The sequence below is a fragment of the Hemiscyllium ocellatum genome, chromosome 25 (assembly GCF_020745735.1).
Source record: "Hemiscyllium ocellatum isolate sHemOce1 chromosome 25, sHemOce1.pat.X.cur, whole genome shotgun sequence".
NCBI classification, from domain to species: domain Eukaryota; kingdom Metazoa; phylum Chordata; class Chondrichthyes; order Orectolobiformes; family Hemiscylliidae; genus Hemiscyllium; species Hemiscyllium ocellatum.
In genome coordinates, this window is record NC_083425.1 from 644,487 (window position 1) to 670,229 (window position 25,743).

The window sequence follows — 25,743 nt, forward strand, 5'->3', positions numbered from 1 at the left end:
GGAAATACAAGAAGCAGATTCCTCTGCTTTTGGTGAAGATGAGAATTTATATGTAGAACTAAATTTTAAAATAACAAAATCAAAACCCTCTATCTAAACCTAGACAGAGCACATCCCTCCTCTCAGACCCCCAAACATTAACTTTATGGGCATTTTGTTTTGAAAAATCACCAGAGAGCGAGCGATTATATTCATTGGTTTAATTTTACAGATTTCTCTTTCTTTCTTGCATTTGTTCCAAAGAATCAAGACCAATTCCTAATCTTTACTCATTCGGTTTGATTTTATATTGTACATTTATATAATGTTGGGCATCATCTGTATAGTACACAGTCTTTATACTGCCTTCAGTATCCCTCTTGCACACAGTACACTGTATTGAGTATACCCATTGTACAAAAGCTCAGTTGTAATATTTGACAGTCCCATTCCCTCCACCTTCAGGTTTGTCAGGGTTTCAGGAGCTGAAGTCCGTCTCTCAGTCCTTTTGCCTTCTGAGCTTCCCCGTTTCCCATCTTTCCCCATTGTAACAGGACTGCCCTTGAATATTCATCATGGAGACTACAATTCTTTCCTGATGTCAATGTCATCACCAGATTTGGTATCTGATATTCCTTAACCTTGTATTGATCTGTATTACTCTGTGAGTCAGGCTAACGGTCTAACTGATTAAAACAGTGCTACAAATACCTACCAGGCCAGAGAGTAATCTGTGCAGGAGGAGGGTTAACCCCTTTAGGACGATGATCGTTTGTCAGGAGTTGAAAATGTACCAGTTTGCCGCGTCAGTGTTTGGAGCAGAATGCAATGATGTCTCAGTAACAGCCTGTTCCTTTGACAGACAGCTCGTAAACCATTTCCACTGCCTCTCCTGTGATCGGCCGCTGGATGTGAAAATGCCCTCTGGCCCGTAAGTAACAGTTTCTCAGTGACTGGGGGCATGGCCATGGGGAATGGATCCCAAATGGAGCTCCACACAGCGCAATCAGGCACATTGTTTCAGGAAGAGTCAGTGTATGTCAGTGTGGAATTTTAACGGGCATTTCAGAAAAAAAAACAAAAAAAAAGTGAACTTATACAGAAAATAAGGGCGGCACGGTGGCACAGTGGTTAGCACTGCTGCCTCACAGCGCCACAGACCTGGGTTCAATTCCCAACCTCAGGCGACTGACTGTGTGGAGTTTGCACGTTCTCCCCGTGTCTGGGTGCTCCGGTTTCCTCCCACAGTCCAAAAATGTGCAGGTCAGGTGAATTGGCCACGCTAAATTGCCCGTAGTGTTAGGTGAAGGGTAAATGTAAGGGAATGGGTCTGGGTGGGTTGCGCTTCAGCGGATCGGTGTGGACTTGTTGGGCCGAAGGGCCTGTTTCCACACTGTAAGTAATCTAATCTAATCTAATTTCATAACAAAAGGATATCCCAAAGCACATCCAAACCAGTGAAATACTCTCGGGAAGATGAGTTAATATCGTGTTTCTGAAAGGTGGCAAACACTTCACACCAAATGCCTGTAATAAACAACATATTTAATGTTTAAAAACTCTGTTCCTCTTCGTGATGATTGTGGAAGAGATCCATCAGCTCTTTTCAAAACACTGCCATTGGATCCTTTATCAGCACCTCAGGAAGGAAAGGGATCTGAATTAAACCAGCATTCAAATGATACTCCTCCGACAGTGTGGCACTCCCTCAGCACTGACCCTCTGACAGTGCCCACTCCCTCAGCACTGACCCTCTGACAGTGCCCACTCCCTCAGCACTGACCCTCCGACAGTGCGGCACTCCCTCAGCACTGACCCTCTGACAGTGCCCACTCCCTCAGCACTGACCCTCCGACAGTGCGGTGCTCCCTCAGCACTGACCTTCCGACAGTGCCCACTCCCTCAGCACTGACCCTCCAACAGTGCCCACTCTCTCAGCACTGACCCTCCAACAGTGCGGCACTCTCTCAGCACTGACCCTCCAACAGTGCGGCACTCCCTCAGCACCGACACTCCGACAGTGCGGCACTCCCTCAGCACTGACCCTCCGACAGTGCCCACTCTCTCAGCACTGATCCTCTGACATTGCGGCACTCCCTCAGCACTGACCCTCCGACAGCGCGGCACTCCCTCAGCACTGACCCTCCGACAGTGCGGCGCTCCCTCAGCACTGACCCTCCGACAGTGCGGCACTCCCTCAGCACTGACCCTCCGACAGTGCCCACTCCCTCAGCACTGACCCTCCGACAGTGCCCACTCCCTCAGCACTGACCCTCCGACAGTGCGGCGCTCCCTCAGCACTGACCCTCCGACAGTGCGGCACTCCCTCAGCACTGACCCTCCGACAGTGCCCACTCTCTCAGCACTGATCCTCTGACATTGCGGCACTCCCTCAGCACTGACCCTCCGACAGTGCCCACTCCCTCAGCATTGACCCTCCGAAAGTGCGGCACTCCCTCAGCACTGACCCTCCGACAGTGCGGTGCTCCCTCAGCACTGACCCTCCGACAGTGCCCACTCCCTCAGCACTGACCCTCCGACAGTGCGGCACTCCCTCAGCACTGACCCTCCGACAGTGCCCACTCCCTCAGCATTGACCCTCCGAAAGTGCCTACTCCCTCAGCACTGACCCTCCGACAGTGCGGCACTCCCTCAGCACCGACCCTCTGACAGTGCCCACTCCCTCAGCATTGACCCTCCGACAGGGCCCACTCCCTCAGCACTGACCCCCCGACATTGCGGTAAGATTGAAGTAATTGTGTTAGATGTCATTTTGAGCTGAGCTGATCAGCTGTGTACAGTGTTGGGACCCAGACTCCAATGGGAATGTGAATGAACTGGAGAGAGTGATGACTGAGTGGATGAGAACGATCTGTGATGAGAACAGATTGTAGACAAAGGGAATGTTTCCTTGGAGAGGGGGGAAGCTGAGCACTGAGCCGACTGTTTTAAACATAACAAGGGGCTGTCCAGGTCACATGGAGAGACAGAAAGATTGCGAGAGAGTGGACCCTGATCTAAGATAATTTTTACAAGGAACTGGTGTGATGGTAGACAGAGTTGTCTCCCCCAGCAAGTGGTTCGCGTGTAGAATGCTCTGCTTGGAGACATGATGGAGGCAGGTTCAACTGTAACATTGCAAAGGGGCTGATTGTTTAAATCAACACAGTGTGCTCTGTTACAGAAAAGGCAGGACAATGGCAATAAGACTCATTCAGAGGGTCAGTACAGACACAATGGGCTGAATAACCTCTGTCTGCCCTGTCAGCATTCTATGGTTTGACACTGGTAAGATGATAAATTGTATTCTGTGGGAGGAGAATCCAAAACACAGGCAAAGACCAATTGTTTGGGGCAGAGACAAAGAGAAATGCGTTCACTTGAAGCTCGAGCCTGGAGAGTTTTTAGATTAGATTAGATTACTTACAGTCTGGGAACAGGCCCTTCGGCCCAACAAGTCCACACTGACCCGCCAAAGCACAACCCACCCATACCCCTTAACTAACACTACAGGCAATTTAGCATGGCCAATTCACCTGACCCGCACATCTTTGGACTGTGGGAGGAAACTGTAGCACCCGGAGGAAACCCACGCAGACACGGGGAGAACGTGCAAACTCCACACAGTCAATCGCCTGAGGTGGGAATTGAACCTAGGCCTCTGGCACTGTGAGGCAGCCGTGCTAACCACTGTGCCACCATGCCGCCCACGTTGAGGAATACGTTTTAGGCTGGCACAGTCAGATTGTGTATTGGGGGAAATTGGAGTTGAAATCCAAGTTGAGCCACCATTGTACTGAATTGGACAGCAGATTGAATGGGCTGAATGGTCCGTTTCCTGCAGGTGAAGGTTCTCATTGTTTTCTGTTCCCTGCAGGGATGTAATCTCGTTTCCGATACCAACCTACCCTGTTCACGGTTACCCTCGCTCTCACTGGCATGATGTTGACCATTCAAGATGGAGGAGTCGGGGGTAAGTCAGTGGTAGCTCCTTCCTTCCCAGAGTATTCCTCACCCCCCCAACTTCGCCATGACATCCCATATCTTTCTGGGTGTTTATAGGGTCATAGAGCCATAGAAATGGAAATAGACCCTTCGGTCCAACCCGTCCATGCTGACCAGAGATCCCAACCGAATCTAGTCCCGAGTCACTGGAATCTGATTGGTGTGAGTGACTAGGCCCACACCTTACCATCAACAGATGGCATCATGTGACTTTGACAGCGATTCGGGATGTCACAGGCAGCAATGTCTCGGTCCCGTGCTGGTCAGTCTGTGAGCAAGTGACCCGAAAACTGGAGGCTCCAGGCAGACAGGACGTTGCTGAACTCAGCAACCAGTTAGATTCTGCTGAGATCTTCAGCATTAACCACTAATTGGCCAGATCAGGGCTGTAATCTAATAGGAGTTTTGCACAAATTTATGAACTATCAGCATTGGACTGACCTCAGAGACCTCGGAGCTCAGTGCCTTCTGTTGTGTGAATACTGTTTAGAAATCTGAGAGGAAACCTTTAACCTCCCAGATCAGACTGCCAACTGGGCCGCACTTTAGAGCCACGTGACTCCATGGCTTTGTAGGTGAGGGGCTGGATTGGTGTATGAAGGCAGCTCATCACCACCTCCTGCTGGGCAACTCGAGAAGGGGCAGTGAATTAAAAATAAAGCTCCCGTGGAATGGGAACTGAGTGACATGGCTGTGACCCCAGAAGGACACTGATGCAACTGTCCCACTCAGTCTCGATCTCTCTGTGGTTTAGAATTTTGTAGTAATGTAACTGCCATGTTTCCCTGTTAACAGAGTGCAGTCCCACGCCCAACCTGATCAGAACATCAGCAGCATGCAGCGCCTACACCTGAGCCTGTGCAGACAGATAGCGAGTGTACAGAGCCACTTTAAGGGATCAATCAAGGCAGTGAGTCCATTTCTAAGGCCCCTACTTCATATAGGCTGTCCAATAGCAAGACCAGCTCCTCGCAAAATGTATGAGAGTCTCACCAAATCGTGAGTATGAGAAGAGATGAGGAATAGTGTAAGGGAGGGTCACATTAATGTGGAGAAGATGGTGTGGACAGGGACATGGAGACACAGACGCACTGGATTATAGAGTGACTGTGGTCCCCACCATCACTGCGCAAATAAACCGCCACATCTACAGATGTACCAGAGTCACAGGCAACTCACACTTGGTCTGGGTCATCCACACCCGGCCTGGTCACTCACCCCGGCCTGGTCACTCAACCCGGCCTGGTCACTCCTACACCCGGCCTGGTCACTCACCCCGACCTGGTCACTCACACCCCGGCCTGGTCACTCACCCCGGCCTGGTCACTCACACCCCGGCTTGGTCACTCTCACACCCAGTCTGGGTCATCCACACCCGGCCTGGTCACTCACCCCGGCCTGGTCACTCACACCCAGTCTGGTCACTCACACCCAGTCTGGGTCATCCACACCCAGCCTGGTCACTCACCCTGGCCTGGTCACTCACACCCAGTCTGGGTCATCCACACGCGGCCTAGTCACTCACCCCGACCTGGTCACTCACCCCGGCCTGGTCACTCCCACACCCAGTCTGAGTCATCCACACCCGGCCTGGACACTCACCCCGGCCTGGTCACTCCTACACCTGGCCTGGTCACTCACATTCTAGCCTGGTCACTCCCACACCCGGCCTGGTCACTCCCACATCTGGCCTGGTCACTCACATTCTAGCCTGGTCACTCACCCCGGCCTAGTCACTCCCATACCCCAGCCTGGTCACTCACCCCAGCCTGGTCACTCCCACACCCCGGCCTGGTCACTCACCCCGGCCTGGTCACTCCCACTCCTGGCCTGGTCACTCCCACACCCGGCCTGGCCACTCTCACACCCGGCCTGGCCACTCTCACACCCCAGCCTGGTCACTGTCACTGCTGACCCTTCAGAGAGGGAGACAATTTCCTTCAGCCAGATGGTCATGCTTGTTTGATTCGTGCAGTCTAGTTTAGCTCCTGGTCAGAGATGTGGCTGTGAGTGTGAGTGAAGAAGGTGAGAAGCTACAAGTTCAGGAGCGTCAGCCCTTACCGTTATCCAAGGTCCTTGCAGCTCGTGTGGACCAGAGCAGAACTGGCCAGGGGAAGGGGGTGGGGTAAACAAACTGACCATGACACACGTAGCTATTTGAGTGAAAACAATTAACAGGAATGTTGTGGCAGTAGGATCAGTACGGAGGGTGAGACAGTGTTCTCTGAAGCTGAGGGGGAGAGTCAAGGACAGCTGTGTGTACTGCCCAGGGTCAGAGGTTAGGAGAGAGAGTGACTGACAGCAGGACGGGGTGGGGAAGGGGGTGATTCACTGCTCATGGTCCATACGAACAACAATGACAGGATCTGCTTCAAGATTATTGGTAGCTAGGAGTTCAATTAAAAAGCAACCCCCCCCCCCACCCCCCTAAATTATTACCTGAGCCATTCGCAAATTGGAGGAGGATATGTAAGGTAAGTGCATGGCTCACATGTTGATGGGGGAGGAATGGGTTTTAGGTCATGGGACGTTGGTACCTGGGGAAGGAGAGAGCTGTCTCATTAACAGGAGGTCAACGTGAACCATGTAGGGAACTGTGATTCAACAAAACGTATAACGAGGATCTTGGGAAGGTCTTTAACCGAAACAGTCGAGGGAAGGGAATGAGTAAGAAAGGATATGGCATACCAAAGGAAAGCAGTGAGATAAAGACCAGGGTGATAATATGGGTAATAATAATCAGAGTGTGAGGGCACATCAACTGCTGAAGCCAACTTGCAAAACAAGACATAGACAGAATTTTGGGTGAGGTATTTGTAACCCAGTGTTTGTGACAAAATGGAAAAAGTGCTAGCCTAGATATTAATAAATAGACTTGTTCAACATGGAAACAGACCCCTCAGTCCAACTCGTCCATGCCAATCAGATATCCTGAATAAATCTAGTCCCATTTTCCAGCACTTGGCCCATATCTGCCCCTTCTTATTCAGATATCCATCCAGATGTTCTAATTGTACCAGCCTCCACCACATCCTCTGGCAGCTCATTCCATACACGTACCACCCTCTGTGTGAAAACTTTGCCCCTTAGGTCTCTTTTATATCTTTCCCCTCTCACCTCTGAGCACCTTCTCCCATGTCCTTATCCCAAGCCCTACACATATTGGCTCATTGTCAGCTGTTAACAGTCCCCATTAGCAGGTTGATTCTCCCAGGATGACCTTTACCCATTCCTTTATCTGTCCAACTGGTTTCCTTTCTCTCTGGACTCCATCTTCACCTCTCATTCATTCCTCCCACTGCCTCCCCTGCATCTTCAGTATACCTGTATATACCAACCTTTTCCGAGCTATAATCAGTTATAATCCTAAAAAAGGATCACTGGACCCAAAATAATTTGGAGACGCCGGTGTTGGACAGGGGTATACAAAGTGTAAAAATCACTGTCCTTATTTGGAAGCACTAGCTTTTGCAGTGCTGCTCCTTCATCAGGTGGTTGTGGAGAATAAGATTGTAAGACACAGAATTTACAACAAATCTTTCCAGTGTGATGTAACTGAAATTACAGATTGAAAAAGACCCAAATTGTTTGTTAAGTCTCTCAGCTTTTAGAATGACCAGGTTGGTTTTAATTCTTTCATATGTAAATCACAAAACTTTTTTTAAAAGTTACATTCTCGAGTGACCTTTAACAATTGGTGTCATGTCGGCCCAGATAAGGTTTTGAAGGTGTCAGCTCCCCTGTGTGAGGCTGTCTGTGCCATAATGGCCAGACTGATTCTAATCTAAAAAACAGATTTACAGAATCTTACATGGATTCATGCAGTTTTTGAGCAAAGTAAAATGTAATTCTGCAAGTACAAATTCACTCCAGAAACTTATATATATGTGTGGGGGGGGGGGGGGGGGGTGGAGGGTGGGAGGGAGGAGCGTTATGAGTGTTTGTGAGAAGGTGTGTGCATGTGTGTGAGTGTAAAGGGGTTTAGGTCTGTGAGTGGGTGTGTGTGGGAGTGTATGAGAGAGGGTCTGAGTATGTGTGTGTACAAGTGTGTGTGTGTGTGTGTGTGTGTGTGTGTGTATGGTGCAGTGGGGTCACCTGGAGTGTGACATGAACCCAAGGTCCTGGTTGAGGCCCTCCCCATGGGGACCGAACTTAGCTATCAGCCTCTGGTCGGATACTTTTCATTGCTGCCTGTCCCGAAGTCCGCCTTGGAGGATGGTCACCCGAAGGTCCGAGGTTGAATGTCCTGGACCACTGAAGTGCTCTCCGACTGGGAGGGAACCCTCCTGTCTGGTGATTGTTGTGCAGTGTCCATTCATCTGTTGCTGTAGCTTCTGTAACTTTTAAAAAAGTTTTGTGATTTACATATGAAAGAACTGAAACCAACCTGGTGATTGTAAAAGCTGAGAGATTTAACAAACAATCCGGGTCTTTTTCAATCTGTAATTTCAGTTCCATCACACTGTAAACTTTTGCAGTAAATTCTGTGTGTAACAATATTATTCTCCACAACCACCTGATGAAGGAGCAGCGCTCTGAAAGTTCCTGCTCCCAAATAAACCTGTTGGACTCTAACCTGGTGTTGTGTGATTTTAACTTTGGACCCAAAATGTTAACTCCGCTTTCTGTCTACAGATGCTGCCTGTCCTGCTGAGTTTTTCCAGCAATTTCTGTTTTTGTTTCTGATTTCCAGCATCTGCAGTTCTTTTTTTATAAATAAATGTGTTGAGCCACTACAGAGATATGATAACAAAGCCTCAGAACTAAATATTGCAGGATATTTAACAGTTTGAAAGATCAGAAGCTAGGAACAGATGGTGGGTAGCTCTGAAAGTTAAGGATGTCATTATAGTATGAGGGAGAGATACCATTTATTTCAGAGTGAAAACTAGTATCAGTTTTGGGTGCAGGTAAGAGATAGGAAATATAAAAGGCCACTAGTAGAAACACCTTCTAAGCCCATTAACCGTGAGTACAGTCTAGATCAGAGAAAAAGGGGCAGGACACTGCAATAGCCATGGTTACATTGGAAAAGGTAGCCTGGAAAATTAATTCTTAGAATGTTTTCAGGAAAATGCCTTTAAAGTGTACGTTTTAGAGACAGCCAGGGATTCTACTCTAGATCTGGTAATGTTCAATGAATTAACTGTGAATGAAGAGGCTGTGGTAGTGGGAGGGAGAGCCCAGCAGATACCGACATAAAACTGGATCAAGGCTGAGTGATTCTCTACAAATATTCATGATGTTTTCAAATCACTTCCACTGTGAAATAGTGACACTCCCATCATCTAATCACCTGCTTCCCTCTCCTTACTGTCAGAAACAAATGGGCAAAATCACTATGAATTTAAACTTCATTAACTGTTTGTTTAGAGTGACAGTATAAGTAACTGATATGTTTTGAGAGTGTTCCCAAAGAGTGCCTTCTCACAAGCAATGCTTCAGCACAGTAGAGCAGTCTGATGAAAATACTGGTGAAAATGGGGTAAGTGCTTTCTGCGATGGTCTCATTCTCAGTTAAACACTTTGTTGAGGACTTTAGGAAGCTGGTCTTCTGCCTTTGGCCCTATGCATAGCATCATGGGAGGTCTGCACATCTGCTCTATCTTCTGCGCTGGGAACATACTTCATAAGAAACCATCTCAGGTTGCTGCACTGGTTCTAACTTGGCTGTTACCTGATCCAGTTCTCAGGTCAACGCTCCGACCAGAGTCGACCCGTCTGATTTGAAATCTAAACAAAGTGTGGCAGTTAACTGTCAATCACCAGTAGAGGGTCCATTCCCCATGGTAACGCCTCTAACAATCAGTCAATTTGCTAACCAACCTATACTCTGTTCCCATGCAAACAAAATTTTTTTTTCTTTTTGAAGTTGAATTCTTGTGAAATCCCTGACAGCTGTAAGATGAAAAGCTTTGACAGAATATGTCTTTAGCAAATTTTGAGAAGATTTGTAGCTCAGGTTGAGGTTCTAGATGTAGATTTGCTCGCTGAGCTGAAGATTCATTTTCAGATGTTTCATCACCATACTAGGTAACATCTTCAGTGAGCCTCTGGATGAAGCCCTGGTGGTGTAGCCCACTTTCTGTTTAGATATTTAAGTTTCCTTGAGGTGGTGATGTCATTTCCTGTGGTGGTGCCATTTCCTATGGTGGTGTCATTTCCTGTTCTTTTTCTCAGAGGTTGGTAAATGGGACCCAAGTCAATATGTTTGTTGATAGAGTTCCAGTTGGATTGCCATGCTTCAAGGAATTCTCATGCATGTCTCCGGCTTGTCCTCAGGTGGATCTGTTGTCTCAGGCAAAGTGGTGTCCTTCCTCATCCGTATAAGGACATTAGTGATAGTGGGTCATGTCCTTTGTGGCTAGTCGATGTTCATGGCATGTAAAGGCAGAGAGGTGTTATCATTCAGTCAGTCATTCAGAGGCTCCCAAACAATGCTGTGGGGACAGGGGTTTGTCCTGCACCGTGGCATTGAATTACAAGTGTAATGATGACAATGAAACAATGTCCCCTAGGGAAGGAAGCTGCTGTCCTTACCTGGTCTAATCTACATGTGACTCTAGACCCACAGCAAAATGTTGATTCTGAACTGCATGCTTATTTCAAACCACTAAAAACAGATAGACCACGTGGCATTAACCTGGGCACCAGAAATTATCAACTCTACAAAATCCTCCTGACCAACATCTGGGCCTTCTGCTCAAAATGTGAGAGCTCCTCATTAATCAAGCAAGCACTTGACATAGTCATACTTACAGCATTGTACCCAGGTATATCCTTAACATCAAAAGCAGGACAAATCCAGCCTGGCCAGTTCCCACCCCATCAGTCTACTCTCCATCATCAGTAAAGTGATGGACGGTGTCAGTAACAGGGCTATCAAGCAGCACTTGCTCAGCAATAACCTGCTCAGTGACCCCCAGTTTGGGTTCTCCCAGGGTCACTCAGTTCCTGACCTCATTACAGCCTTGGGTCAAACATGGATAAAGGAGCTGAATTCCAGAGGGGTGGGGAGAGGGACAGCTCTTGATATCAAGGCTGTATTTGACCGAGTAAGGCATCAAGGAGCCCTGGCAAAACTGGGATTTTGAGGACTGACCTCTGTTTCTCTCCAGAAACTCAATCATTGTCATAAGTTCCCAACAAGGCAGCCAACACCTGGTAAAGGTTGGATGAAGAAATCTTTGAGAACCCAGCACCATGTGTTTGCTGAGTACAACAGTCAAGATATAGACACAGACCATTATATTTTGTGTTAATAAAATTTCTGGTCCTGAAGGAAACGTAGCCAGATTTAGGTTAAGATCGTATTCCACACTGTAGGGATTCTATGATTCTAGGAAAGATCCCAGAGAGAGTACTCAATCTAACTTTAATCCCCGGGCCCACTGAGGGTTATGGGGCTCTGTGAATCTGGGGCTCTGGGGTTACAGAGGTACCTGGTATCATTTGGGGTTCCAGATGGGTATAAAGGTTCTGGTGAATATCTGGCTTTCTGGGGAGATGAAGAGTCCTGTAAGATTTGAAATTGTAGGAAATCAGGAGATTTAAGGGAAATTCTGGATGATGGCGGGTGATTAATGCTCAAGGTAGAGGTCACTTCAGTGATGGCCAAGCAATAGGGATGGAAAGGGAGTCAGGATCTGATCCAACACTGAGATTGTGAATGAGCTGATTCTGCATGAGACAGTGGTCAGGCAAGGAACTGGAGAAGGGAGCTTCTAGCAAGAATCCAAGATCATATTGATCTTCCATTAGGTGGAATCATCCAGGATGAATATTTACCAAGTAGATGATACCACAGGCATTGAGGAGGAAGTGGGGAGTGGGGGGAGGTGGAGGACAGAGGGACAGAGAGAAAGAGGTGAGGAAGGGGAAAGAGAGGTTGTGGAGGGTGGGAGAGAGAGGGAGATGGAGGAGGGGAGAAGGTGGGTTGGGGACCTGAGAATAGATTTAGGGAGCTGCAATGGTAACAGGGTTAAGCTGCTGGAGAGGTAAAGAATGATTGCTGGGTCACTGGATACCCAGAGGTCAAAGAGAGATAATTCATCATGTTACAGTCAAAGAGGATTGTTATACCCCATTTTGGGTGAGTTGAGGGAGAGTTCAGACTGAGAGCTATATTTGGCATGGCCATGTATTTCAGAAAAGGGAAGAGATTCCAGGACGTTTTTTTTTTAAATTGAGAAGACTCTGATTCTCCTGTTTATTTTATTTAATAAATTACAAAAACAGTTTACAACAAACAGTTACATTTACAGCTGCATACAAGAGGCAGCAATTTTACAAGGGAGAGGAGCAGCAAAGCCAGGCCCCAAGCCCGACCGTTCAAACAGTTTACAGGGAGATAAGGACAAACCTCAAATCCCAGTTTCACACATGACAAGACAGTGACAACGACATTTGTACATTAGACAATACTGCTACATACAGAAGTGCAGACAATACAGACCCAGCGAGCCCCCGCCCCTCCCACCTTCCGACCACTCTAAGGCAGCCCGCCCCTACCCACCTTCTGGCTCTCGGTCTGCCCCTACGTACCATTGGGCTCTCACCCACCCCGTTGCACCTCCAGGAAGTTTTTTTATTTGTGTGTGGGATGTGAGTGATTGGCTGGGACAGGAGTTACTGTCCATCCCTAATCACCCCTTAAACTGGGAGAATATGCTTGGCCATTTCAGGCTGCATTAAGAATCAACTACATTGTTGTGGGTCTAATGTCAGCTGTAGGTCAGACCAGGCAAGCACGTTAGCTTGGAACCATATATTTGTACAACAACTGATAGTAAACTCCATTGGGCCAGGTTTTGATTCTGGATTACTTATTAAATTCTAATTTCTCCCTCTGCCATTAGTGGGATTCGAGTCCACATGCCCAGAACATCAGCTTGGGGTTCTGGATTACTAGCCCAGTGGCATTACCATCCTAGTTGGAGATGGTTAAGGTGGGGGTTCAGTCTATGGTTAATTGAGTCTGAGTGGTGGGGTGAGGGGAATGCAGGTGTGTAGTGAAGCAGTGATGGGGGACCGGGGAGAGGAGACCTGCTCTGGGTCAGTGTTTGCACTCTGTGATGGGAAGCGTGAACAGGGAATGGCAGGCTTTAAACAGAAGATTGATCATGAAAGATCTGGGGGTACACTTTGTGGACAGCAGACAGCAGGGATGCTGGCTGAATTCGATGTGCTCAGATCACCACCTTCTTCACAGAGTGAAGATTGGGTCAGGTCGGAAAATGCCATGAAGACGTTGCTGTGGTGAGAGCTGTCAGTGATTGAACACTCGCTGAGTTATTGTGGTGGGGGAGAGTCGGTGGGTGGTCAGTTTGGAGGGGGGTCAGTTTGGAGGGGGGTCAGTTTGGAGGGGGGTCAGTTTGGTGGGGGGTCAGTTTGGGGGGGGTCAGTTTGGAGGGGGGGTCAGTTTGGAGGGGGGTCAGTTTGGAGGGGGGGTCAGTTTGGTGGGGGGTCAGTTTGGAGGGTGGAAACACCATTGCAAGTGATTTGGGAGACTTGTTCTGGGAGTGGACACTGAGGTGGAGGGGCTTAGGAGGAGTATCCTTCAATCATTAAGACCCCAAGTGGTTGGGACTAATGATGGGGCTGGGGCTGTCAGATCATGTTTAAAATCGAGTCACTCTGTCGGACTCTGTCCGTCACCTGTTCCCTTTTTCTCAGAGAACGGATTTCTGATCTGATTGAGAACTTCCCACCAAATGCCCGGAGCTGCGGTGGGAGCCATACCCTGACATCTGGTTACCATCGCCGAGGCCTGAAGGGATATGATCACCACCTGAGCATGCTGCTGGATGAGGAGCACCCCAACAAGGTTTGGCCAGAGATGGACGGGGGAGATGTCTTGTTCTATCGGGGAGGGGGAAGGGGGGTCCTCTAGATGGGGTCATGTCCTCTGGATCAGGGATCTACTGGATGGGGGTGTGTCCACTGGAAGGGGGTGTCCTCTGGATCCTGATGAAGGGCTTTTGCCCAAAACGTTGATGTTACTGCTCCTCGGATACTGCTTGAACTGTGGTGCTTTTCTAGCGTCTCTAACCCAGCCTCTGGATCAGGAGAGTGGTGTGTTATGGAGGTCTACAGCACAGAAAAAGGCTCTTCAACCCATCGAGTCTGTGCTGGGTCAAAACCAACCACCTAACTATTCTAATCCCCTTTTCCAGCACCCAGCCCACAACTGCACACCTAAATCCTCCTTCGATGTAATGAGGGTTTCTGTCTCTCCCACCCTGACAGACAGTGAGTTCCAGATTCCCACCCCCCTCTGGGTGAGATGTTTTTCCTCATGGCCCCTTTAAACCTCCTGCCTCTTACCTTCAATCTGTGCCCCTGGTCCATTTTATCCATCCATCAGGAGGGAAGGTTTTTTCCTATTCACCCTGTTAATACCCCTCATTATTTTACCCATCTGCCATTGTCTCTGAAGTCTGAAGAATGGTCACTGGACCTGTAACATAACTCTGCTTTACCTCCACAGATATTGCCAAATCTGCAGAGGTTTTCCAGCACTTTCTGTTTTTGCTTCCCATTTTATCCAATTTCTTTTCATAACTGAAGCTCTCATTCCATGCAATATCCCGGCAAATCAGCTCTGCCCCTGCTCCAGTTGAATCTCATCCCTCCTACAATGTGGATTCCAGAATTATGCAAAATACTCTAACTGTGGCCTAACAAACTTTTTATGTAGCTCCAACGTCACTTCCCTGCTCCTAAACTCTGTGCTTTGGCTAGTAAAGTCAAACATATCATATGTCTCCTTAACCACTGTCTCTACCTGCCCTATTCCTTTCAGGGTCAGGGGATATGCACACCAAGGTCCCTCTGAGTCCTCATGCTTCCCAGGGTCCTCTTCCCCCCCCCCCCCCCCCCCCAACTTCATGTACATCCCTTACCTTGCTTGTCATTCTCAAGTGCATTGTCTCTCTCTTTTCCGGATTGTATTCCATTAACCGAGGGCAGATCCCATCGAGCCCCAGAGACTTCTTATCTCTCTCTTTTCCGGATTGTGTCAGCCTGTCTTTATCATCTTGTACTCTAAGGTTATCCATCTCCTCATTATTTACCAACCCACCACTTTTTCATACTGTCTTCTTATTGATCCTTCAGTATTCACATCTGGATTGGTTATATAAACCACAACCAGCGAGACCGATCCCTGTAGAATCCGACTGGACACATTTTCAGTCACACACACCATCGGCCATCACCCTGTGTTTCCCACCACCCAGCCAATTCTGGACAGGTCGTTCTGCTATAACGCAACAGTTGTGTTCCTCTGTGACCTCACACCGTGGAAAATCGCTAAACTTTTTCAGTAGAAAAATTGTGTTATCCAAACAGCATCCACAATTTATCAATTGTGTTAGAGCCAATTCGTGTTAAAGAAACGCCACGTTGAAGAAACGGCGTGTTAATGAAACGGTGTGTTATACCAGAACGACCTGTAGGTTTGCTGGCTCCATATGCAAATTCCCACTGTGCTCCTTAAGTTTCCTAGTTATCGTATATCCTCCTTAATTTAATTATAAAATAACAAAGGAATTCCTTTTATTTTACCTGCCATTATTCTTTCATCGCCCATTTTGCTCCTCTAATTTCCTGTCTAAGTTTCCCCTCACACATTCTGAACTTCTCTCAGGCCTCTGCTGTTTTGAGCCCTTGTTATCTGCCAGAAGCCTTCCTTTTTGTCTTTCTCCAATCCCATGTATCCGTCAATATCCAGGGTTCACAGGACTTGATGATCCTGCCTTTTTAATTATTGGAACATGCTGACCCTGGACTCTCCCTATTTTCCCCTTAAATGGGTCCCAGTTTTCTGACACATTTACCTGAAAGTGTCAGCTGCCAGTCCATTCTGGCCAATTCCTATCTGATTTTATTAAAACCCCCCAGCTTTCCTCTCATTGAGAATTTTGATTTCAGGCCCATTCTTGTCCTTTCCCAGGACAGTCTGGAAACTAATGGAGTTACGATCGCTGCCTGCAAAATGCTTCCCTTTGATCCTCCAAACCCTCGGCCAGCTGCACTGCCTAAGATTAAATCCCAGTTCATCCCCTCTCTCCTCGGGCTTTCTACAGACTGGCTGCAAAATCTCTTCTGGATACAGTTTAAGAATTCCGTTCCCTCTAAAACCTTTCACATTATGACTACCCCAGTTAATGCCGGGGAAGTTGAAATCACCCACTCTCCCTCCCCTTTAGTTTTATTTCACTGAACTTTGCCTGTATATCTGCTCTTGTGTTTCTCTGAACTCTTAGGGTATGGTAGTAATGTGATGGTTTTGAAGTTCTACCCCTATGGCTTCACTGTCGGTGTACCCAGTGCCAGTGTTAGTGTATCCAGTGTCAATGTACCCAGTGCCAGTGTTAAGGTATCCAATGTCAGAGCACCCAGTGTCGGTGTATCCAGTGCCAGTGTTAGTGTATCCAATATCAGGGTACCCAGTGTCGGTGTACCCAGTGCCAGTGTTGGTATATCCAATGTCAAGGTACCCAGTGTCGGTATTAGTGCACCCAGTAGCAGGGTATCCAGTGCCAGTGTTCATGTATCCAGTGGCAGGATATGCAGTGTCGTCGTACCCAGTGCCAGTGCTGGTGTATCCAATGCCAGGGAATCCAGTGTCGGTGTACCCAGCATTAGTGTATACATGGCTGGGAACCAGTGTCGGTGTATCCAGTGCTAGTGTTGGTGTATGCAATGGCAGGGAATCCAGTGTCGGTGTACCCAATGTTAGTGTATCCAATGTCAGGGTGTCCAGTGGCAGTGTATCCATTGTCTGTGTACCCAGTGCCAGTGTTGGTGTATGCAATGTCAGGGTACCGAGTGTTGGTGTTAGTGCATCCAGTGTCAGTGTTCATGTATCCAGTGGCAGGATATTCAGTGTCGGTGTACCCAGTGCCAGTGTTGGTGTATCCAATGTCAGGGTACCCAGTGTCGGTGTACCCAGTGCCAGTGTACCCAGTGGCAGGGTATCCAGTGACGGTGTACCTAGTGCCAGTGTTGGTGAATCCAGTGGCAGGGTACCCAATGTTGGTGTATCCAATGCCAGGGTATCCAGTGTTGGTGTATCCAGTGCCAGTGTATCCAGTGCCGGTGTATCCAGTGTCAGTGTAGCCAGTGCCAGTGTTAGTGTATCCAGAGTTTGTTTTAAAACTGTCCCTTACCTACACAGTGGGCTGATGGGGCCATGTCTCCTGGTATATTGGGATGACAGCCTTTGTCTCTGACATTACGGACTCTTGATATGCAGTGGTAGTGTCCCTAGCTGTGGACCAGGAGACCTACGTGCTCCAGAGCTGCGTCAGTACATGCCTGAGCAGTTGATTCGAAAGTGTCTCTCAAGGGATAGCCATGTGATCATTGGTGCTCCCACACAGTGTTGTTGGTACTTCTCACCCACAGAGCAGTGAATAGGTGCTAACCTCCCTCCCTTCTCTAACAGTGGGCAGATTCGGTGGTGGCCAATGTGGAGGTACAGCTCCCCAAGACCAGGAGCAGCTGCAAGCTGCCATCTCTGACAGCCAAGGATGGTATGGAACCCCAGCACTCCACTCTCTCACACTATCCACAACCCAGACTTCCATTTGGCAGCTGGAAGTTCAGTATTTCTTGGAGTTATTTTGGAATTTTCATATTTTCAAACCATTCTGATTTGCAGAGAATTCTGGGGCTGCTTTCTGCAGTCTGTGGAAATTATATTCGGAATGTTCACAAGACTACAGCTCAGTTTTGTCCCCACTCCCATCAAAACACACTCAGCAATCCAAAAACCTGGCTTTATGAGGGTCCAGCGCCTTCAGCTGTCATTTACATTTCAGATGGAGACTCTTCAGCCCATTGAGTACCTGTCATCACTCCTGGAACAATCCAGCCACGGGTCTCACTCAACTCCCCGTTTCCTCCCATCCCCCCCAACTCCCTGTCTCTCCCTCCGCCCACCGTCCCTGACTCCATCCCCATCCTCACTTCACCCAATCTCCGACACCGCCCCAACTCACCACCACCCCATCCCCAACGCCCTGGTCCCCATCTCCCCTTCTGTCTCCAATCCACCCCTATCCTCATCAGCACCCATCCCCCACTCTCCCCCGGTAGCTGTCACGCCTCCCCTGTCTCCCCCACGCCCCTGTTACCTTGTTGTTACTGCCAAGTCAGACTGTTGACGCTCTGCCATGCTCTTTCCTCTTACAGTGAACAAGTGCAGACCTGCTCAGTGCCCCTCTCGGAAGAGCTCATCGTGCAGACCAGCCTGCAATCCCTTGTGCTGTCCGCACCTCCCGTCCATCAAACCACCAGGTAGGGGCATTCAAATCACACCCGCCAGAACTCCACACCACCCACTTCACTCAAACAGCCCTCCCTCAGGGCACTCACTCACCACCAATCCAGCTTACCCACACGGGGTTTCTCACAGAGCTCACCAAGAGGGAACTATCTCAAACAGGACTTCTTCTCTGTCACAAGCTGCTACCACACACAGTGCTGACCAACCTGTCGGAGGGTCACTGCTGAGGGAGTGAGCACTGTCGGAGGGTCAGTGCTGAGGGAGTGGGCACTGTCGGAGGGTCAGTGCTGAGGGAGTGGGCACTGTCGGGGGGTCAGTGCTGAGGGAGTGGGCACTGTCGGAGGGTCAGCGCTGAGGGAGTGGGCACTGTCGGGGGGGGTCAGTGCTGATGGTGTGCTGCACTGTCGGAGGGTCAGTGCTGAGGGAGCGCCGCACTGTTGAAGGGTCAGTGATGAGGGAGCACCGCATTGTCGGAGGGTCAGTGCTGAGGGAGTGCCGCACTGTCGGATCGTCAGTACTGAGGGAGCGCCATACTGTCGGATGGTCAGTGCTGAGGGAGTGCCACACTGTCGGATGGTCAGTGCTGAGGGAGTGCCGCACTGTTGGAGGGTGAGTGCTGTGGGAATGGGCACTGTCGGAGGGTCAGTGCTGAGGGAGTGCCGCACTGTCGGAGGGTCAATGCTGAGGGAGTGCTGCACTGTCGGAGGGTCAGTACTGAGGGAGTGCCACACTGTCGGAGGGTCAGTGCTGAGGGAGTGACGCACTGTCGGAGGGTCAGTACTGAGGGAGTGCCACACTGTCGGAGGGTCGGTGCTGAGGGAGTGCCGCACTGTCGGAGGGTCGGTGCTGAGGGAGTGCCGCACTGTCGGAGGGTCGGTGCTGAGGGAGTGCCGCACTGTCGGAGTGTCGGTGCTGAGGGAGTGCCGCACTGTCGGAGTGTCAGTGCTGAGGGAGTGGGCACTGTCGGAGGGTCGGTGCTGAGGGAGTGCCGCACTGTCGGAGTGTCGGTGCTGAGGGAGTGCCGCACTGTCGGAGTGTCAGTGCTGAGGGAGTGGGCACTGTCGGAGGGTCGGTGCTGAGGGAGTGCCGCACTGTCGGAGGGTCGGTGCTGAGGGAGTGCCGCACTATTGGAGTGTCAGTGCTGAGGGAGTGCCGCACTGTCGGAGGGTCAGTGCTGAGGGAGTGGGCACTGTCGGAGGGTCGGTGCTGAGGGAGTGCCGCACTGTCGGAGGGTCAGTGCTGAGGGAGTGGGCACTGTCGGAGGGTCGGTGCTGAGGGAGTGCCGCACTGTCGGAGGGTCGGTACTGATGGAGTTGTATATGATTGCTGGTCACTCTGGCTCTGTGTCAAGCCTGACTCAGTTGTGCCTGTGTTAATTATGTTGTGGGTGTTTGCAGTGACAGGTTCAGTGAGCGTTTCAACGTTTGGTGTTTCTTTTTCCTCTCCTTTGAGCTTCTGTCGATTGTGAAGATTTCTCCATTGACAGTGCTAGATCTGCTGGACATGCTGATATATGACTGTAGTATTCTCCTGTGTAAAGCAGGATGTACAGGAATATTCCTGTGTTCACTCCCGTCCATTCTCAGAAAGATCATTGAAGTCTGCTCTTGGCTCCAGTTGCTTTGGCAATTGTAGCACGTGTCTCATAATCAACTGCCCGAGAGAGTGTCCTGCTCAGCTCCCTGTCCTCAGCTTCAGCTCCCTGGACTGGGAGCACTGGCTCACTCACTCAGGCTCCTGCTGAACCTCTGTCTTGAGGCTGATTGTCTTGTGCATCAGAGAGCAAGCCCATGCCACACTCTTGAGGCAGCTATGCCACTTGGGCACGTGGACAGTAGAGGCACCTTGTATTCTTGTGGGATGGTTCTGTGCTGCTACATGGACTGGAGCAATTCAGTCAGTGTCTTGACCAGGCTGTCACCTCTAGCCCTGTGATAGCTCCTCATAGGTAGGAGTGTGATTCTGTTAGTGGGGTTTTTAACAGGGTGTGGGAGGGTCATTGAAAGACTAGCTGGTGGCAATTTTGTGGCAGTATGCTGATTGTGGAAAGCTGATGGTGGATGTGATTAAAAAGCTGTGCCCATTCTTCTAGGATTTGGGTGTTTATTGTGCGCAGTCTTGAGCCATTGTTGCTGAGTATTGAGGATGAACCATTGAGTGGAGCGCAGAGGGAGGGTTCACAGCCCCATTACAGAAACTCATGCAGATTTGATGGTCAGTGAATGACTGAACTGTGTCTACTTTCTGAATCAGTTCGGCATCGTGTATCTCTGATCATGTTGTGAACATTCCTGGGGGTGTTTTGACAGAACTTAGACAACATTTGGATCTGGCTAATCATAATTTATCATTGAGAGAAACCTGGGAATTTCTGGATTTCTTTTTTGTTCTCATAGAATTAATTTTGTTGCGAATGAGAGGTAAGACCAAAGATTCTGGAGTGCAGAGAGATGCTTACTTTACAAGAGAAAAAGTATAACATAGCAAAGATAAGCAGGAAAACGGAGGACTGGGAAGCTTTTAAAGAACAACAGAGGATTATTAAGAAGGAAATACGCAGACGAAAAATGAGGTACGAAGGTAAACTGGCCAAAAATATAAAGGAGGATAGTAAAAGCTTTTTTAGGTATGTGAAAGGCAAAAAAATGGTGAAGACTAAAATTGGGCCCTTGAAGATGGAAACAGGGGAATATATTATGGGGAACAAAGAAATGGCAGAAGAATTGAATCGGTACTTCAGATTTGTGTTCGCTGGGGAAGATACAAGCAGTCTCCCTGAGGTAACAGTGAACTGAAGGGAATCTATATTTGCCAGGAATTGGTGTTGGAGAGACTGTTAGGTCTGAAGGTTGGTAAGTCCCCGGGGCCTGATGGTCTACATCCCAGGGTACTGAAGGAGGTGGCTCGGGAGATCGTGGATGCTTTAGTGATTATTTTCCAGAGTTCGATAGATTCGGGATCAGTTCCTGCGGATTGGAGGGTGGCTAATGTTGTACCACTTTTTAAGAAAGGTGGGAGAGAGAAAGCAGGAAATTATAGACCAGTTAGTCTGACCTCAGTGGTGGGAAAGATGCTGGAGTCGATTATAAAGGATGAAATTACGGCACATCTGGATAGTAGTAACAGGATAGGTCAGAGTCAGCATGGATTTATGAAGGGGAAATCATGCTTGACTAATCTTCTGGAATATTTTGAGGATGTAACTCTGAAGATGGACGAGGGAGATCCAGTGGATGTGGTGTACATGGATTTTCAGAAAGCTTTTGATAAAGTCCCACATAGGAGGTTAGTGAGCAAAATTAGGGCGCATGGTATTGGGGGCAAAGTACTAACTTGGATTGAAAGTTGGTTGGCTGACAGGAAACAAAGAGTAGTGATAAACGGCTCCATTTCGGAATGGCAGGCAGTGACCAGTGGGGTACCGCAGGGATCAGTGCTGGGACCGCAGCTTTTTACAATATATGTTAATGATAAAAAAGATGGTATTAGTAATAACATTAGCAAATTTGCTGATGATACTAAGCTGGGTGGCAGGGTGAAATGTGATGAGGATGTTAGGAGATTACAGGGTGACCTGGACTGGTTAGGTGAGTGGTCAGATGCATGGCAGATACAGTTTAATGTGGATAAATGTATGGTTATCCACTTTGCTGGCAAGAACAGGAAGGCAGATTACTACCTCAATGGAATCAATTTAGGTAAAGGGGCAGTACAGAGAGATCTGGGTGTTCTTGTACACCAGTCAATGAAGGTAAGCATGCAGGTACAGCAGGTAGTGAAGAAGGCTAATAGCATGCTGGCCTTCATAACAAGAGGGATTGAGTATAGAAGCAAAGAGGTTCTTCTGCAGCTGTACAGGGCCCTGGTGAGACCACACCTGGAGTACTGTGTGCAGTTCTGGTCTCCAAATTTGAGGAAAGACATTCTGGCTATCGAGGGAGTGCAGCGTTGGTTCACGAGGTCAATTCCTGGAATGGCAGGACTACCTTACACTGAAAGACTGGAACGACTGGGCTTGTATACCCTTGAGTTTAGAAGACTGAGAGGGGATCTGATTGAGACATAAGATTATGAAAGGATTGGACACTCTGGCAGCAGGAAACATGTTTCCGCTGATGGGTGAGTGCCGAACCAGAGGACACAGCTTAAAAATAAGGGATAGGCCATTTAGGACAGAGATGAGGAGAAACGTCTTCACCCAGAGAGTGGTGGCTGTGTGGAATGCTCTGCCCCAGAGGGCAGTGGAGGCCCAGTCTCTGGATTCATTTAAGAAAGAGTTGGATGGAGCTCTCAAGGATAATGGGATCAAGGGTTATGGAGATAAGGCAGGAAGAGGATACTAATTAAGGATGATCAGCCATGATCATATTGATTGGTGGTGCAAGCTCGAAGGGCAGAATGGCCTACTCCTTCACCTATTGTCTATTGTCTATTACATAGCATCTTTCACAGGATGAGCTGCTGCCATTCCTTACCTTCCAATCTGGCCATTACCACCATCACCATCCCTGGATATGCCCTGTCTCACTGGCAGACCAGGCCCAGCACAGGGGCAGCACAGTGTGATACAGTCAGGAGAGAGTTGCTTTGGGAGTTCGTAACGTTGACCCCATGAAGACTTGAGGCTTCAGGTTCAACATGGGCCAGGAAACCTCCTGCTGATTACCACGTACCGTCCTCCCTCAGCTGATGAAACAGTACTCCTCTATGTTGAACAGTATTTGGCAGAAGGACACAGAATGTACTCTAGCTTGGAGCACCAGACAGACCTGAAAATGGAGGGCAGGGTGGTGTCAATCTGGTGAAGCTACCAAACAGGACAATGTGCCAAACAGCATAAACAGCACTAAACAAGCTCACAACCAATAGATCAGATCAAAGTTCTGCCGTCCCGCCACATCCAGTTGTGAGTGGTAGTGTTAAAGGGTCGTAAAGATGTACAGCACAGAAACAGACCCTTCAGTCCAACCCGTCCATGCCGACCAGATATCCCAACCCAATTAAGTCCCATTGACCAGCACCCAGCCTATATCCCTCCAAACCCTTCCTATTCACATACCCATCCAAATGCCTCTTAAATGTTGCAATTGTACCAGCCTCCACCACTTCCTCTGGCAGCTCATTCCATACACGTACCACCCTCTGTGTGAAAAAGTTGCCCCTTAGGTCCCTTTTAAATCTTTCCTCTCTCACCCTAAACCTATGCCCTCTGGTTCTGGACTCCCCCACCCTATTTGTCTATTTATCCAATCCATGCCCCTCATGATTTTATAATCCTCATTAAGGTCACCCCCTCAGCCTCCTAGGATGGATCCATGTGCAAGCCAAACAGAGACATGCACAAGAATTCCTCGAAGCATGGCATTCTAACCGGAACTCTATCAACAAACACATTGACTTGGATCCCATTTACCACCCTCTGAGAAAAAGAACAGGAAATGACATCACCACAGGAACTGACATCATAATCCCAAGGAAACTGAAACACATGAATAGAAAGTGGGTCACTAACACCAGTGCTTCACTGGAGGCTCACTGATGATGTAACTTAGTATGGTGACGAAACTTCTGAAAATGAACCTTCCAGCTCAAGGAGAAACCTACATCAAGAATGATATCTGCTGTGTGGCATCCCTGTCCTTGAGAAGGTGGGGGCGATCTGCCTGTCTGAACCACTGATGTCCATATGCTGTGGGTTGACCCACAATACCCTCAGGGAGGGCTTTCCAGGATTTTGACCTAGCACCAGTGAAGGAACGGTGATAAATTTCCAAGTCAGCATGGTGAGTGTTGAAGGGGAACTTGAAGGGGGTGATTTTCATCTGAATCCATTGCCTTGGTCCTTCTAGGTATGGTGGTTTGGGAGGAGTTTTGGTGAGTTGCTGCGATGCATCTTGTAGGTGGTACACACTGCTGCTACAGAGCATCAGTGATGAAGTGAATGGATGTTTCTGACAGATCTAGGTGGGCATTGTGACCATTGGTCATTCTGTACAGGTAGCAGTGATGGGACTGAGGTGGCTTTACTGGGCATGGTCTCTCAGTAATCTGTCTTTCAAACATGTCACAGTGTTAGTACAAGACACGGTCTACAGTAACCCAGAGGCAATCTAACCATCGACCATATTCCCTTTCAGGTTCAGTAATGCCAAAAGAAATGTTCTCAGACCGTGACTGTCAGTGCCTGACTGAGCCATCACTGCTGTGTCCTTGCAATGGGAGCGAGACATCATCAGATCAGCCCTCACTGTCTGGCCCATCAACAGAGCAGCCTCTGGATGTACCTGTGCCCTCAGGAGTAGAACCACAGGCACCTGTCAAGCCTCTAAATATTTAAAACTCATGAATATATGTGGAAAAGTTTTGTTAAAGAACTCAGTGTGTGTCTGTGACTTTTGGCTTCTGAGGAAGGTGACAGGTGCTCCTGGGAATGTTAAAGTCAGCGAAATTTGTTTGTTAGGGAAGATGTTCTGAAAACATCTGGTCACTATGGCTGTGAATAAACAGGCAGTTTTTGCCAAAGTTGGTTCCTTCACATTGTGCTTTCTGCTGTTAATGAAGGTAACTGCTGAAGGAATTCCACATCTCCATGTAGCCTTGGGCACAATTATCACTCATCACTGACCCAGATTCTCATCATTTCCCATTACCAGTACATCAGTGACAGCAGCCAGGCCCAAACACACAGTGCTCTCTGTAACAGTCACCACCCCCTGCACGTTCCTCTCCAAGCCCAACACCATCCCCGACTTGGAAATATATTGCCGTTCCTTCAGTGTCACTGGGACAAAATCCTGGAATTCCCTCCCTCAGGGCATTGTGGACCAACAGACAGCAGGTGGACTGCAGTGGTTCAGGGAGACAGCTGATCACCATCTTCTTTACAGTAATCAGATCAAACAGCAATGTCATTCTTCATGTGCTCCTGGATAATGCAGTTTGTTAGAAAGTAGGTAACTCAGGGTGGGTTTGCCTGCCAGGAAGGTTTAGGTTTGAATGAAGTTCACTGTGAGTTGGTATGTGTCAGCTCTCAGTGGTCTGGGCTCCACCTGACAGCAGTGTGAGACCATCCCAGCTCTACGCAGAGATTATTGCTAGGAGCTGGGGCTGAGTTAGTCAGGACTGGATTGGGAGTGAGGGATATGGGTGTGGGGACAGAGAGAATTCAGGGGGAGACGAGGGTCCTCAGGACGCAGTCAAAGTATTGACAGGGTGAGGGATGAGAATGACAGGAGAGTGGGGGTGGGTCAGAGCGGGGGGGGGGTATGCATTGACAGAGGAGGGGTAGGAGAGAGTACAGGGGGAGGATGAATGCTAAAGCAGGGAGGGTGGTGGAGAGTATTCAGAGTTGCTATGATGAACCTGTGTCTGGGTTTGGACATTAGTTAGTTAGGGGACTGAGCTCAGCAGAGTTTCCCCAGCACAAGTCTGAGTCAATAATGACTTTCTTGGTCTGTGTGACC

At 48.8% G+C, this 25,743-nt stretch overlaps 1 protein-coding gene across 1 annotated transcript in view; it reads left to right on the forward strand.

Moving 5' to 3' along the window:
- LOC132827883 (uncharacterized) overlaps positions 1 to 25,412 on the forward strand; it is a 79,583-nt gene extending 54,171 nt beyond the window's left edge. The window contains exons 13-18 of the mRNA XM_060844646.1: positions 842 to 910; positions 3,857 to 3,952; positions 13,660 to 13,810; positions 17,438 to 17,525; positions 18,187 to 18,291; positions 24,418 to 25,412. Of these exons, the coding sequence (XP_060700629.1) occupies positions 842 to 910; positions 3,857 to 3,952; positions 13,660 to 13,810; positions 17,438 to 17,525; positions 18,187 to 18,291; positions 24,418 to 24,617 (709 nt within the window). The 3' untranslated portion in view covers positions 24,618 to 25,412. The remainder of the gene's footprint in view (positions 1 to 841; positions 911 to 3,856; positions 3,953 to 13,659; positions 13,811 to 17,437; positions 17,526 to 18,186; positions 18,292 to 24,417) is intronic.
- The last annotated feature ends 331 nt before the right edge of the window (positions 25,413 to 25,743 follow it).